At 39.1% G+C, this 15,382-nt stretch overlaps 1 protein-coding gene across 1 annotated transcript; it reads right to left on the bottom strand.

Moving 5' to 3' along the window:
* Positions 1-11,910: 11,910 nt before the first annotated feature.
* Positions 11,911-15,041, bottom strand: LOC129653039 (olfactory receptor 8S1-like). The gene has a single exon (XM_055582293.1). The coding sequence runs from the start codon at positions 14,010-14,012 to the stop codon at positions 13,074-13,076; it is 939 nt and encodes a 312-aa protein (XP_055438268.1). The 5' UTR covers positions 14,013-15,041; the 3' UTR covers positions 11,911-13,073.
* Between the last annotated feature and the right edge of the window lie 341 nt (positions 15,042-15,382).

The raw sequence follows: 15,382 nt of genomic DNA, 5'->3' as shown, positions 1-15,382 counted from the left end.
ATAAAAAATAATTATCACTTTCTACCCTATTATTTTTTACTTGTGTTTACACTACTGTGAATTCATTTTACTTAAATCAACATTTGCCTAAATTTAAAATTCAACAAATTCAGAAAGCAAAAGAACATAAATGCCATTATAAATTATTAATTCATTTATATCCAATGATCTTACATCATTCCCAAAAAGATATTCTAAGAAAACAGTCTCCAGATTTATCTACTAAGTATATGTGAAAGTTGCTCAATTGTGTCTGACTCTTTGCGACTCCATGGGCTGCAGCCCACCAGGCTCCTCTGTCCATGGAATTCTCCAGGCAAGAACACTGGGGTGGGCTGCCACTTCCTTCTCCAGGCTACTAAGTGTAATCACACACAAAATATCCACTAATTACATTAATGACTGGATGGACAGCTTAATGAAAATAGAAAGAGAGACAAGTATAGTGTTGGAAGGCAGAAATGGTCTGGGTAACAATTATTGGAAATATAAGAAACTCAGAAGAGTATACGGAATATGGGTATCCCAAGCACAACTTGAAAAGGACAGAAGGGGAAAATGAGAGAAGGGATGGAGGACATGTGGTTTGTATTCATGGAAGACAGACTTTGCATACCTTAATATTCTCCTTATAATCTTCACCGGATCCTGCTCTTCCTGGTCTCCTTTAACCATGAATTTTGTTGATGACCAGAGTATTGTTGATGACTAAGATGCTTAATAATAGCAGAAAGGTGAACTATTTTTAGCACATGTATTTAGAGTCTAAAAGAAGGAGGAGGATGTCAGGCTACTAAAGTTTATCAACTATGTTATGCTTTTTCCTATTCCTCCCCAGAATGGGGATCTTCAGGCTCTTGCTTTAAGCTCCCCAGATCAATGAAGATCACATAACCAGTTTGTGCTTAACTCTAAAAAGCATAGATAGGATTTATTTAGTAGATGCTAAGAGCTTCAAAGGAGAGAGACACCCATAAAGTTCTTAGTGTGTGAAACTCAGACTGCAGCACAAGGAAAAGATGATGGGAGAACTTAAGATAAAAGAAAGTGCTTGAGAAAGCCAGGTGCAGAAGGCTGGAGAAGGAAAAGAAAACAGAAACTGGAAGTCCCAGGTGGGAATGAAGGAAAATTTTAGAGAAATCATAGAGGTCTGGGTTTTTGTGGCATAAAGCTCATCTTTTGCCTCTAGTCTCACTGTGACATAAGAAGTCATCTTTGGTCAGGTGACCACTACTCACAGGGAAAATCAATAATTCTTCAGGTGAATTCCATAAAGTGTACATGTTAAGGTTTTCTATTTACAAATATCACAAGGGAGAGAAAACTGACTACTTCAGATGAAGAAGTTGAAAGCTGCCTTGGTCCTGCCACTTTCAAATCCTGACAGGAGCACAGGAGAAATTTCTCTCATGTCATCCCAAGCCAATTCACAGAAGCTATTCTTCATTTAACACTCTGTGTGAGTTTATATACCAGGCAAAGAATATCAGTGAAGCAAGTGATTTTCAGATAGAATCTAGCTGAAGGGAAGCCAGAGAAGCTGGTGGAGCTGATGAAACTTAGCAGTGCAAGAGAGCTGTAGTCCCTGAGGTCAAATCTGAAGCCAAATTTTGAACTTAGAAGAGTGAAGGCTATAGAACTCCTAGGGGAATCTCACAGATATAAACTATAGAACTTTAGGATTGAAGTTCTTACTGTAAACCCTGGAATAGTGTGGGTTTTAAAAGCAGGCAAGCTGAGGAACTTACCTGGCAGTCCAGCAGTTAAGACTCTGTGCTTCCCCTGCAGAGGGTGTGGGTTCAAGGGAACTAAGATCCCGCATGTCTTGAGGTGTGGCTAAGAAAAGAATAGTAGGCAAGCTGAAAAGTCTTTGCCTATTGGCCACTTACTGGAGGGATACTTTATTAGGAAATAATCAAGGAAGGTGTTTAGCAAGACATAATTCACCTGACAGCTCACTTTCCCATATTCACAAGAAACTGTAGTTTGTGTGTGTGTGTGTGTGTGTGTGTGAATTTATTTATTTTAATTGGAGGCTAATTACTTTACAATACTGTAGTGGGCTTTGCCATACATTCAGATGAATCAGCCATGGATGTACATGTGTCCCCGATCCTGAACCCCTCCTCCCTCCTCCCTCCCCATCCCAGCCCTCAGGGTTGTCCCAGTGCACTGGCCCTGAGTGCCCTGTCCCATGCATTGAAGCTGGACTGGCTTAAACACACCTGGGATGAACAATTTTGTTACTAAATCGGTTTTAAAAAATCAGAAACAGTTAGCAATGACACTACCCAAATTGAATTGAATGCATCTGTGAAAGCTTATTTTATACAACAGTGCTGTGAAAAGCAATGTACAGATCAGCACAATCACCTTGTAGAAGGCATCCTCATCTTTGGGAACGAGTTGTTGGACTGTAATGAAAATCAGCTCAGTTTATGTGAAATTTTTGCTTTATTTTTATTTAAAAAATGAAATTGAGATATAATTGATAGGTAACATTGTATAAGTTTACACTCTACTGATATGATACAAGTATATACGTATCAATATGGTTGCCACTGTAGCATTAGCTAACACATCTGTCAAGACGCGTAAATTTTTTTTTTTTTGGTGAACAATTAAGATCTAGTCTCTTTGCAAGCTTGATGTTTATAATATAGTACTATTGTTTATAATCTCTATAAAGTACATTAGATCTCCAGAGCTTATTTATCTACTAGTTACAAGTTTGTACTGCTAGACAATATCTCTCATATTCCACTATTCCCCACTATTCCTCAGCTTTTGTTAACTACCATTCTACTTTCTATTTTTATGAGTTTGACTTTTAGATTCCACATATAAATGATACCATGTAATATTTGTCTTTCTCTGTCTGACTTATCTCACTTAGCATAATGTCCTCAAGGTCCATTCATGGTGTTGCAAATGCCAGGATTTCCGTTTTTTCTCATGACTGAATAATATCTCTATCTATATACCTCAAAGATGGACAGGACCCTGTGGGGCCTTCTCCAGGAGAGACAGCCCCTCCATGTTCCCTGCCACTTATTTGTAGAATAGCTTTAGCCTCCTAAGCCATCCCTGAGTTCCAAAGAGCAGATATAGTCAGAGAAGTAAGAAAATGCAGAAGCAAAGGAAAACAATCAAGCAAGGCAAAAGAATAAAAGTTTTAGCCATAGAACAATGTCATGGACCCTTAATTCTTCCTCAAGTGCTATAGATAATATTCTGAGTCATGTCCTTGAGTTGTTTATCAGATGCTAAAACCTCCACCAGGTGGAAGAAGTTAACTGTATGCTGACCCCCAGCACATGGACCCCAGACCTGTTGGAATCAGAAGGTTGGTGATTGAGATTCCCAAAATATTATCCTGTTACCTCATCATCAACAAATCAGAAGGATGTCCATAAGCTGATCATGTACTTTTATGTCTAATGTTACCATCAAAAACCCTTCCCTGAAAGCCATTGAGTTTGGGTCTTTTGAGCATTGGCCACTTATTTTTCTTGCTCGGCCCTGAAATAAACACTGTACTTTCCTTCACCACAACCCAGTGGATTGGTTTTGCCGCACATTGGGCAAGTGGATCCAAGTTGGCCACAGTATCTATCTATATCTATATCCATCTGTATCTATTTATATCAATACACACAGTTTACCCTTGAATAACATGGGTTTGAACTGCGTGGATTCACTTAATATGGATTCTTTTTCACTAAATGCTTACTACAGTACAACACAATCTGCAGCTGGTTGAATCTGAGGATATAGAAGGCAGACTGTAAAGTTATACTTGAATTTTTCACTGTGGTATTGGTTTAAGTTATACTTGAACAATCCTGCCTGTTCAAGGCTCAACTGTATATCTGTATCACATCTTCTTTAACTGTTTATTCCTTGATGGACACTTGTTGTTTTTACCCAGAAGTAGAGTTGCTGCATCATATGATCGTTCTATTTTTAAGTTTTTTGGGGAAACTTCCATACTACTGGGTTGGCCAAAAAATTTGTCTGAGTTTTTCATATCTTACAGAAAAAAGAATACTTGAATGAACTTTTTGGCCAATCCAATATTTTTGATACTGGATGCAGTGATTTACTTTCCCCCCAACAATGCAGGAGGTTTTCCTTTTCTCCATATCCTCACTGACACTTGTTATTTCTTGACTTTTTGATAATAGCCATTCTGACAGGTGTGAGGTGATTTCTCATTGTAGTTTTGATTTGCATTTCCTGAATGACTAGTGATTTAGAATCTCTTCATGTATCAATCAATACCTGCTAGCATATCCATAAGTCTTTTTGGGAAAAAAATACCTTTTCAGATTCTCTGCCCTTTAAAAAAATCAGATTATTTTTGCTACTGAGTTGTATGAGGTCTTAATATATTTTAGATATATTTAGATTAATATATTTTCTGGCTCAATGCCAGAAAAATAAACGACCCAATCAAAAAATGGGCCAAAGAACTAAATAGACATTTCTCCAAAGAAGACATACAGATGGCTAACAAACACATGAAAAGATGCTCAACATCACTCATTATCAGAGAAATGCAAATCAAAACCACAATGAGGTACCACTTCACACCAGTCAGAATGGCTGCTATCCAAAAGTCTACAAGCAATAAATTCTGGAGAGCGTGTGGAGAAAAGGGAACCTTCTTACACTGTTGGTGGGAATGCAAACTGGTACAGCTACTATGGAGAACAGTGTGGAGAGTCCTTAAAAAAGTGGAAATAGAACTGCCTTAAGCTGAAACTCCAGTACTTTGGCCACCTCATGCGAAGAGTTGACTCATTGGAAAAGACTCTGATGCCAGGAGGGATTGGGGGCAAGAGGAGAAGGGGACGACAGAGGATTAGATGGCTGGATGGCATCACTGACTCAATGGACATGAGTCTCAGTGAACTCCCGGAGTTGGTGATGGACAGGGAGGCCTGGTGTGCTGCGATTCATGGGGTCACAAAGAGTCGGACATGACTGAGCGACTGATCTGATCTGATCTAATGACCCAGCAATCCCACTGCTGGGCATACACACTGAGGAAACCAGAATTGAAAGAGACACGTGTACCCCAATGTTCATGCAGCACTGTTTATAATAGCCAGGGCGTGGAAGCAACTTAGATGTCCATCAGCAGACGAATGGATAAGAAAGCTGTGGTACATATACACAATGGAATATTATTCAGCCATTAAAAAGAATACATTTTGATATATGGCAAAACCAATACAATATTGTAAAGTTAAAAAAAAAAGATTACTAGGCATGCTCAGAAAAAAAAAAAGAATACATTTGAATCAGTTCTAATGAGGTGGATGAAACTGGAGCCTATGATATAGAGTGAAGTAAGCCAGAAAAAAACAAAACAAAACACCAATACAGTATTAGTTCAGTTCAGTCACTTAGTCTTGTCTGACTCTGCGACCCCATGAATCGCAGCACACCAGGCCTCCCTGTCCATCACCAACTCCCGGAGTTCACTCAAACTCACATCCATCGAGTCGGTGATGCCATCCAGCCATCTCATCCTCTGCCGTCCCCTTCTCCTCCTGCCCCCAATCCCTCCCAACATCAGGGTCTTTTCCAATGAGTCAACTCTTCGCATGAGGTGGCCAAAGTACTGGAGTTTCAACTTTAGCATCATTCCTTCCAAAGAACACCCAGGACTGATCTCCTTTAGAATGGACTGGTTGGATCTCCTTGCAGTCCAAGGGACTTTCAAGAGTCTTCTCCAACACCACAGTTCAAAAGCATTAATTCTTCAGCGTTTAGCTTTCTTCACAGTCCAACTCTCACATCCATACATGACTACTGGAAAAACCATAGCCTTGACTAGACAGACCTTTGTTGGCAAAGTAATGTCTCTGCTTTTGAATATGCCATCTAGGTTAATACAGTATACTAACGCATATATATGGAATTTAGAAAGATGGTAACTATAACCCTGTATGTGAGACAGCAAAAGAGACTCAGATGTATAGAACAGTCTTTTGGACTCTGTGAGAGAGGGCGAGGTTGGCGAGGTTGGGAGAATTGCATTGAAACATGTAAATTATCATATGTGAAACAAATCACCAGTCCATGTTCGATGCATGATACAGGGTGCTTGGGGCTGGTGCACTGGGATGACCAAGAGGGATGGGATAGGGAGGGAGGTGGCAGGGGTGTTCAGGATGGGGAACACATATACACCTGTGGTGGATTCATGTCAATGTATGGCAAAGCCAATACAATATTGTAAAGTTAAAAAAAAAAAAAAATCCCTGGGTAGGGAAGATCCCCTGAAGGAGGAAATGGCAACCCACTACATTATTCTTGCCTGGAAAATTCCATAGACAGAGGAACTTGGCAGGCTACAGCCTGTGGGGTCACAAAGAGTTGGATACACACACACACACACACACACACATTTATCTTCTAGTTGGAAGTTTATACCTCTTAATCCCCTCACCTATTCCGTCTGTCCCCCAACTCTGGCAACCACCAGTTGGTACTTTGTATTTATTAGTCTATTTCTGTTCTCTTTGATCTTTTTTTTTTGTTTTTTTTTTTCAGAATCCATATATTAAAAAAGTCATATGGTATTTGTTTTTCTCTGACTGACTTATTTCACTTAGATAATATCCTCCAGATCAAGCCATGCTGCCACAGATTACTAGATTTATTTTTTTATGGCTAGATATTATTCCATTGTGTGTATGTGTGTGTGTGTGTGTGTGTAAAACCTATCTTCTTTATCCTTTCATCTCTTGACAGACACTGAAGTTGCTTCAATATCTTGGGTATTATAAACAGTGCTGCAGCGAACACAGGGATATACATAGCTTTTTGAATTAGTGTTTTAATTTTCTTTAGATAGATACTCAGAAGTGGAATTGCTGAATTTATATTTAGTTTTTTGAGGGACCTCCATACTGTTTTTTTGAAGTGACTGTACCAGTTTATATTCCCGCCAACTGCACATGAGGATTCCTTTTTCTCCACATCCTCTCCAACACTTGTTGTTTCTTGTCTTTATGGTAATAGTCACTCGGACAGGTGTGAGGTGATTAGCTTGTTGTGGTTTTGATTTCCATTTCCCTGATGGTTAGTGACGTTGAGTACCTTTTCATGTGCCGATGGGCCATTTATTTGCGTGTCTTCCTTGGAAAAATGTCTATTCAGGTCTTCTGCCCATTTTTCAATTGTTTGCTGCTGTTGTTGTTTGATACTGAATTGTATGAGTTTTTTGTAAATCTTAGATATTAAAACCTTATTGGATATATCATCTTATAATCTCTTCTCCCATTCAGTAGGTTCTCTTTTTGCTTTGTTGATGGTTTTCTTCACTGTGCAAAAAACTTTTTAGTTTGACATATATTTTTGCTTTTGTTTTCTTTGCCTAAGGAGACAGTTCCTCCAAAATACTGCTAAGATCAGTGTCAAAGAGGTTACAACCTATGTTTTCTTCTAAGAGTTTTATGCTTTGAAGTCTTTTATCCATTTTGAGTTTATTTTTGTATATGGGGTAAGAAAGTAGTCCTCTATCTCTTTTTCCTCCGGCTGACTAATAATATCCCTGCCCTTTTCCTGTATATAGGACTTTTTTCTGTTCCTCTTGCCCTATAACAGTGGGTTTTCCTCAGTGACCTTAAGCTACAGTTTTGATTCCCTTCTCCCTATAGATTAAAATTTTTGACCCTATTTAAAATTACATTTTCTAACCAATCACTTGAACTTTTATCATTTCGGGTGACACATTTTGTCTCATAAAATTCTTTAGCCATATTTGTTTTCTATGATATAATGTAATAATTTGGTTTATATTTGTCTCTCATGCCTTTTTCCACTCTTTGATTTTTTTTGAATTTTCTTTATCCTTATGTTTTAGAGGTGTCTCCTCTAAACAATATATGTTTTTTCTACAGCTTATAAGTTTTGTTTTTTAACTGTGGAAGTAAGCCATTTATATATAGAATTAAGCCATTTATATCTATTATGATTACCATTGTTTGGATTAATTTCTAACATCCTTTTTTTATACTTTCTGTTTATCCTCCTTTCACACTTTTGACCTTAATTGAACCATTCCTTTCCACTCATATCTTTATCCCTGATCTTCAGCTTCCTTTTTTCTTCTCCTCATACTAGGTCTTATTCTTTCCACAGCTGTCTTCTTGAAATACATAAATTATATGAATTGTTACCTATATGATGCACTGAATTTCCCTTTACAAGAAATTTCCTGACTGCATTCCCAAATAGCAGTTGGTAGCAGACTGCGTATTCATCCTTCTCTCTGGCCGTGTTCCTCTGCTTCAGGGTGATGCATCTCATTGGGCTGGCTCTCCGCTTCTCTGAAGGCACTTCTTCCCCAACTCACTGTCATTCCTAAATCTGAAATGTACCGGACTTATTCTCTGAATCTTGCACTATTGGTTTGATTAGATGACTTTATTCCATGTCACTTAGTGAGCTTCACCTATATGCATTGGAAAAGCTATCAGCACCACCAAGAAACTATCTAGGCACTTATCATACATCTCTCCTCTTCTTCCTTCCTCCTTCCCTTATCCAGATATCTAGTCATTGTTTTAGCAATGAGTTGTACTAAGTATTGATTATTTCAAAAATTATTTATTGAGTTCTCGATGTGTAAGATACCATACAAAGCACACACAGGTCAGAGAATTCTATATGCCTTTGTTGAGCTAACATATTTAAAATGTAAAAAACAGGGCTTCCCTGGTGGCCCAGGGGCAAAGAATCTGCCTCCTAATGCAGGAGACACTGATTTAATCCCTGGTTGGGGAAGATTCCACATGCCCCAGAGCAACTAAGCCTATGTGTCACAACTGTTGAGCCTGTGCTCTAGAGCCCAGGCTCTGCAGCAAGAGAAGCCTCTGCAGCAATGAGAAATCTGCACACCATAACTAGAGAGTAGCCCCCACTGACCACAACCAGAGAAAAGCCTGTGCAGCAGTGAAGACCCAGCACAGCCAAAAATACACAAATAAATATGTAAAAAACTACCTATATAATACAGTGTATGTTGCAGTCACATCTAAATGATTTACTAAGTATTAACACATTTATTCCCCATAAAAATATGTTATGAGGTCACCAAAGGTTTAAAAATCAAGGTTACATAGCTCTAAGAGATAAAGCTACAATCAAAATTTCAGAGTCTATCACTTAACCAGTACACCAGCTATGGAAGTATTCAAGTCATTTCATTTTTTTTGTGTGCCAAGATTTAACCCTGCTCTGCGGCTCAGATTGAGCTCCTTACTGTGACCTCATTGGCAGGTGGCCTCTCAACAATATATTTACCTGTCTACCAGAATTCTGAGGCTTGTTCATAATATTGGCCTTGGCTAATGACACAAACTCTGAATCTTTGAATCCACAATAACAAGTTCCAGTCCTGCTATTCCAGGGAATTTCTCAGTTCTTCACTCTCTTTCCCACAAAATTCCTGTTAGATACTCATTCAACGTCCTATCCTCCTATCTCTTCATACATCCAGAATATCTGCATTCTGACCAAAATAGCAACATTCAGCCTCAGAGGTTAAATCCAATTGTCAGAGGCAAAGGAAAACCAACTGGTCAATTTTAAGGAACTGTTTTAATCTCTGGGTTTTTCAAATTCTGTTGAATTTTGATACTATAATATCAAAATGAAATAGTGAATTAAATTAATTCTTTTAATTTAATTTAAATCTGAAAATTTCCAGGATGTTGGAATTTACCATCTGAATTTTTCAGGTCATCATTTCAGTTCTTCTACACACTAGTGTAGGCCTTATCAGAAGGTACATTTGGTCTCTAAGCCCCAACCTGAGAAAGTTGCCAAAACTTAGAACCCCTTAGTAAGACAGGCAGCAGACTATGTTAGTAATTTTAGACACATCACAGGTGAGTGCCAAAGCCAGAGTCTCTGACTGGTGATAACTTCATGTGAGTGAAAAGAAGCAAGTCTCCAAAATACATGTGTCTTAATTCTATTTATTTAAATTCAGAAACAGGTAAAACTAAATTACATAATGAAAATCAAGGGAATAATTAAAAATTCAGAGTAGTGTCAGTTTTGAGTCATGGCAAAGAGATGGTAAAATGAATACTTTCTTAAGCTGAGGAGTGAGTACATGTGCATTCATTTCATAATTAATCTAACTTGTACAGATGTGTTTTGTACATTTTTGTGTGATTTTTTTAAGATAAAATGATAAATGGAATAAAATAGATTGCAAAGATTTTAACAGTAAAAAAGCAAAGGACATAATGAATTAAGGTAAAATTGAAAAACTTGTCTTGAGTTGTCACTTTGCAAGTCTCATTCTCTGGCATATTTATTGCCTTTTGGGGTCACCTTTTGAAGGAAGAAACTTCAGGCCTACTAAGGGAATGGTGTTTCTGGTAAACTAATACTGAGAATTTCTGCATAAATGTAACCTCTCAGTGATAAACACTCAGGTATATGGTGGATTGTTACCAGTTACTTATACCTCTTGGGAAGACTATATGTGAGCAAGGTCTTCTCAAACTTCTGGAGGCCAGATGGACATAAAAAAACCCGGAGGGAACAGCATGAAGAGCTTCTTTGCGGCCTAGACAGAATCCTTTCACCCATCAGGCAGTCTAGTAAGCAGTAGGGTAACATTATGGTCATTGAAGTTCAAGGGCATGGCCCCTCCAAAGGAGAGAACAGTACTGGGCCTCTTGGTTTATAGGGCTGTCTTCATGCAGTTAAGTTCATGTCTTTACTTATACCAAAGAGGGTTTGACTGAGTTTGTTGGTATCTTTCTCTCAAGCACTATCATCCTGTGGCATCTGTGCACTGACTAAACTAGCTTTCATCCCAGGGTGCAGTTCCTTCACCATTAGAAGCTTGACCTTGGAGGTTTAGCTGGTGCTTCACCTTAAAGAAATCAGATAAGGCCTTGAATATTTTGCCTGTGGAAGGTGATAATGCATGTAGAGTTTTCTGGAGAATCAATTGAAAAGAGGCCACAATTATGAGTTATAAATGGCTAGATGAGCTTGAAAAGCCTTTACAGCAGACAACTGGAACTGAGTTTATGAGGCCTGATAAATGTTCAAGTTAATATTAAGTAAATTTAAATATTTTTGCTTAGTTTTTGCCCTTTTTCTTTTTTTTTAAGCAGGAGAATGCATTTTTATTTTTAAAAATTTTTTTTAAATTTTATTTTATTTTTTTACTTTACAATATTGTATTGGTTTTGCCATACATCAACATGCATCCGCCATGGGTGTACACGTGTTCCCCATCCTGAACCCCGCTCCCACCTCCCTTCCCATACCATCCCTCTGGGTCATCCCAGTGCACCAGCCCCAAGCTTCCTGTATCCTGCATCGAACCTGGACTGGCGATTCATTTCTTATATGATATTATACATGTTTTAATGCCATTCTCCCAAATCATCTCCCCTCTCCCTCTCCCACAGAGTCCAAAAGACTGTTCTATCCATCTGTGTCTCTTTTGCTGTCTCGCATACAGGGTTGTTACTGCTGCTAAGTCACTTCAGTCCTGTCCGACTCTGTGCGACCCCATAGACGACAGCCCACCAGGCTCCCCCGTCCCTGGGATTCTCCAGGCAAGAACACTGGAGTGGGTTGCCATTTCCTTCTCCAATGCATGAAATGGAAAAGTGAAAGTGAAGTCGCTCAGTCGTGTCCGACCCTCAGCAACCCCATGGACTGCAGCCCACCAGGCTCCTCCGTCCATGGGACTTCCCAGGCAAGAGTACCGGAGTGGGGTGCCATTGCCTTCTCTGAGGGTTGTTGTTATCATCTTTCTAAATTCCATATATATGCATTAGTATACTGTATTTGTGTTTTTCTTTCTGGCTTACTTCACTCTGTATAATAGACTCCAGTTTCATCCATCTCATTAGAACTGATTCAAATATATTCTTCTTCATTTTACAGTTATTTAGATGATTGCAAAATACAGATTAAACAAAGCAGAAGCAGCATGAGAATTGATTTATGTCTTACAGGTCTTATGTCTTATAGGTACCAGTGAATTATGTGAGATTGATGCAGTGCCTTAAAACCAGCAAACCATCAGCCCCTACACAGTGACCAGTTGTTTGACAGCTGAGAGGTGAGGGACAAAGATGGTTTCAGGACTCCTGTGTCATAAGATCAAATTATTTGTCTAAGGCACATTGCCTACTCTACACGGGGAAGATCTTGATGAGATCAGCTAATTGGAGAATATGCAAGTCTGAATAATGACTATGTGAGAAATAAAGTTTCTAGAGCCACAGAGCCTCCTTATAGCCTCTTACACTGGTGATTTGGCCAGCACTATGCACATACATGAGGGCTTTCCTGATAGCTCAGTTGGAAAAGAATCCACCTGCAATGCAGGAGACCCTGGTTTGATTCCTGGGTTGGTAAGATCCACTGGAAAAGGGATAGGCTACCCACTCCAGTATTCTGGCCTGGAGAATTCCATGAACTGTATAGTCCATGGGATTGCAAAGAGTTGGACATGACTGAGCAACTTTCAGTTTCACTTTTCACTGCACATTCATGAGTTCTTAGAAATTTTATCCGAGTCTTTGCTCCATCTCTGTACATTCATTGTCTCTCTGCAGAGCTTTTAGCTTTTTATGCCTGTCTTCTATGGCCACCCAGTTGGACTTCTTTTATTTTCAACCCTCTACCCTTACCTATGACTTTTTTCTCTTAAAGATCCAGGACCCTACATTCTTATCAAATGTATGGCTTTTTAGCATATTCTCCAGTTAGTAAAAATAATGATAGACTCATGAAACTAATAATTTTACTAAAACAGATGTTTCAGAATGAGAAAAATGGATCAATTTGTTCATAACAAAATTTTCTAGATTAAGGTGATTATTTTAAAAGAAAATAAAGGGAGCTTTCCTTCCTATAACTTTATGCCATTCTCTCATGTATTTCTAATGTAGGTTGTAGCATCTGACATTGTGAGTACTCAAGAGTGCTCCTTACTACTGCAAACTCACCTAATGTCCTTTTCTATGCAGATGTATTCCAGTTCTTCACTATCCTATATTTTCATTTCAGCACCTGATATGCTGCAAATACTTTTCCAAAGTTCTTTTCAGAGCCACCTTCACCTCCTTGTTTTTCAGACTGTAAATGAGGGGATTCAGCATGGGCGTGATGACAGTATATTGCACAGAGAAGATCAGTTCTGCAGGGGATCCTGAATTTGGCATGAGGTGGCGGAGCAAACCTGAGCCAAAGTACAATGTCACTGCAGTGAGGTGGGAAGAGCAGGTGGAGAAGGCCTTGCTTCTGCCTGAGGTAGAGCTGATGCTCAGGATGGCGGTGATAATGTGGGCATAGGATAGGGAGACCAAAAGGAAGGTTCCCAGCCCATGCAGCAGAGTGGAACAGAGCAAGGCAATGAGGTTTCTGGAGATATCAGAGCAGGACAGGGAGAGGAGAGAGGGCATTTCACAGCTGTAGTGAGGGATGATTTTGGCCTCACAGAAGATCATGTTCACAGCTAGGAAGATGTTGATGAGTGCGTCCAGAAAGCCCAGGCCCCACGATCCCCACACAAGCTGAATGTACAGCTTTTTGCTCATGATCTGTCCATAGAGTAGAGGGTGGCAGATGGCGGCATAGCGGTCATAGGCCATCACTGAGAGCAGACAGGCTTCGGTCCCTGCAGCAACAAACACAAAGAAGACCTGAGCTAGGCAGCCCTCTACCGATATCGTTTTCCTTCGAGACAGGAGGTTCTCCAACATCTTGGGTGCTGTGACTGAAGAGAAGCAGATATCAACGAAAGAGAGGTGGCTCAGGAAGAAGTACATGGGCGTGTGGAGGTGGAAATCAGCCTTGATCACCAGCAACATCATCAAGTTCCCCATTATTGTCAGAAGGTAAATCCCCAGGAATAGCAGAAAGAGCAGAGCCTGGGTGTGAGGGTTGGCAGACAGTCCGAGGAGGATGAACTCTGTGACAGTGCTGTGGCTCCTCAAGTCCATTTACAAAGGCCTTTCCCTAGAAATAATATAAACAGGCATGGGAGCCAAATGTCTCTTTCCCCAGACCTCTCCCCGCCCCTGATAACAGGGGGTTTTCCTCGGTGACCTCAGGCTACACTGGAATTTTTCCATTGTATTTGTCCTCTGTTCATATCACCATTATTTGTAAATGTTTTTGCTTTCTATTTTGACCTCAGTTTGTGTCAATCACTTGAAACAAAAAGATGATCAAGATATGATATCCATTGAAGAATATGCATATGAAGAGTAAATATATAACTGTAATTACTACAATGGGAACTCAAATTGAGATTTAGTGAGGGCCAATAATGACATTACATTGAGTGAATTTGACAATATCCTTAAGAAAGCAATATGATTGCCCTTGGAAAATGTTTCTGACAGATATTTAGTTTGCATGAACATGAAGTTTGTATTCAAAGGCTCGGAGAAAAATCAAGTTATATTTGGTTTAACATAATGGCAACCTGCTCCAGTATTCTTGCCTGGAAAATTCCATGAATAGAAGAACTTGGTGGGTGACTGAGTAACTGAGCACAAAATCAGATCTAAGATGCTGACACCTAGGGAATAAATGGGCATCAGAGATAGTGGCTAAAAATGTGGGCTCCTGCATCAGACTAGGTTCAAATTTCAGCTCTACCTCTAATTAGGTACATGACTTTGTACATGATGCATAAAACTCCTTGCTTGGATTTCCTTATGTTTAAAATGCAAATTAATAACAGTACTAAGAAAGGTTCTAGGATTAAATATGAGATTATATATAAAGTTCTTAAAAAGCATCTACTCCTAACTGTCCATTACTGTTATTATTTGAGATTGTAAGTCTAGGCAAAAGTCACCTAAATTCTCACATATGGTGAAGCTCTGTTAAAGACTAAAGTTGTTTCTGTTAATACTGCTGTTGTACTTAACTTTACATACTTGTATACACTTTATATACCTTATATACCTTTACCAAGAGAAGTGTATGAACACAGTTGTAAAGTAAATTTTAGAATTATTTTGGAGGAGAGAAATTTGTAATTACTTTGGGTACTTTCACTCAGAAAGGAGGAAATAAAAGTATTTCCACTATATATATATATATATATATATATATTTATTTATTTATTTATATAAGTATTTTCTACTGTAAGTATAGCTGTAAGACTAAAGAGATGACTGGGGAAAAAAAGTGGGTGGGACTCAGTGTGAATCCCTGGGCCCACCTGGAGGAGCATTACTGGGATGGATGTGTTCCCAGGTCAGGTTAAAATCTCTAGGAAAGTCAGCAAGAGGAGTGCTTGAGAGGTTTCATGCTGCAGGAAAGAGTAGCAGCCAGGAAAGAGGACTCTGCCCAGTAC

The sequence above is a fragment of the Bubalus kerabau genome, chromosome 1, assembly GCF_029407905.1.
Source record: "Bubalus kerabau isolate K-KA32 ecotype Philippines breed swamp buffalo chromosome 1, PCC_UOA_SB_1v2, whole genome shotgun sequence".
Classification (NCBI taxonomy): domain Eukaryota; kingdom Metazoa; phylum Chordata; class Mammalia; order Artiodactyla; family Bovidae; genus Bubalus; species Bubalus kerabau.
This window is presented reverse-complemented; position numbering and strand designations above follow the sequence as displayed.

Excerpts from the sequence above, each read along its gene's own strand:
- LOC129653039 (XM_055582293.1), bottom strand. The coding sequence starts at position 14,012 with ATGGACTTGAGGAGCCACAGCACTGTCACAGAGTTCATCCTCCTCGGA.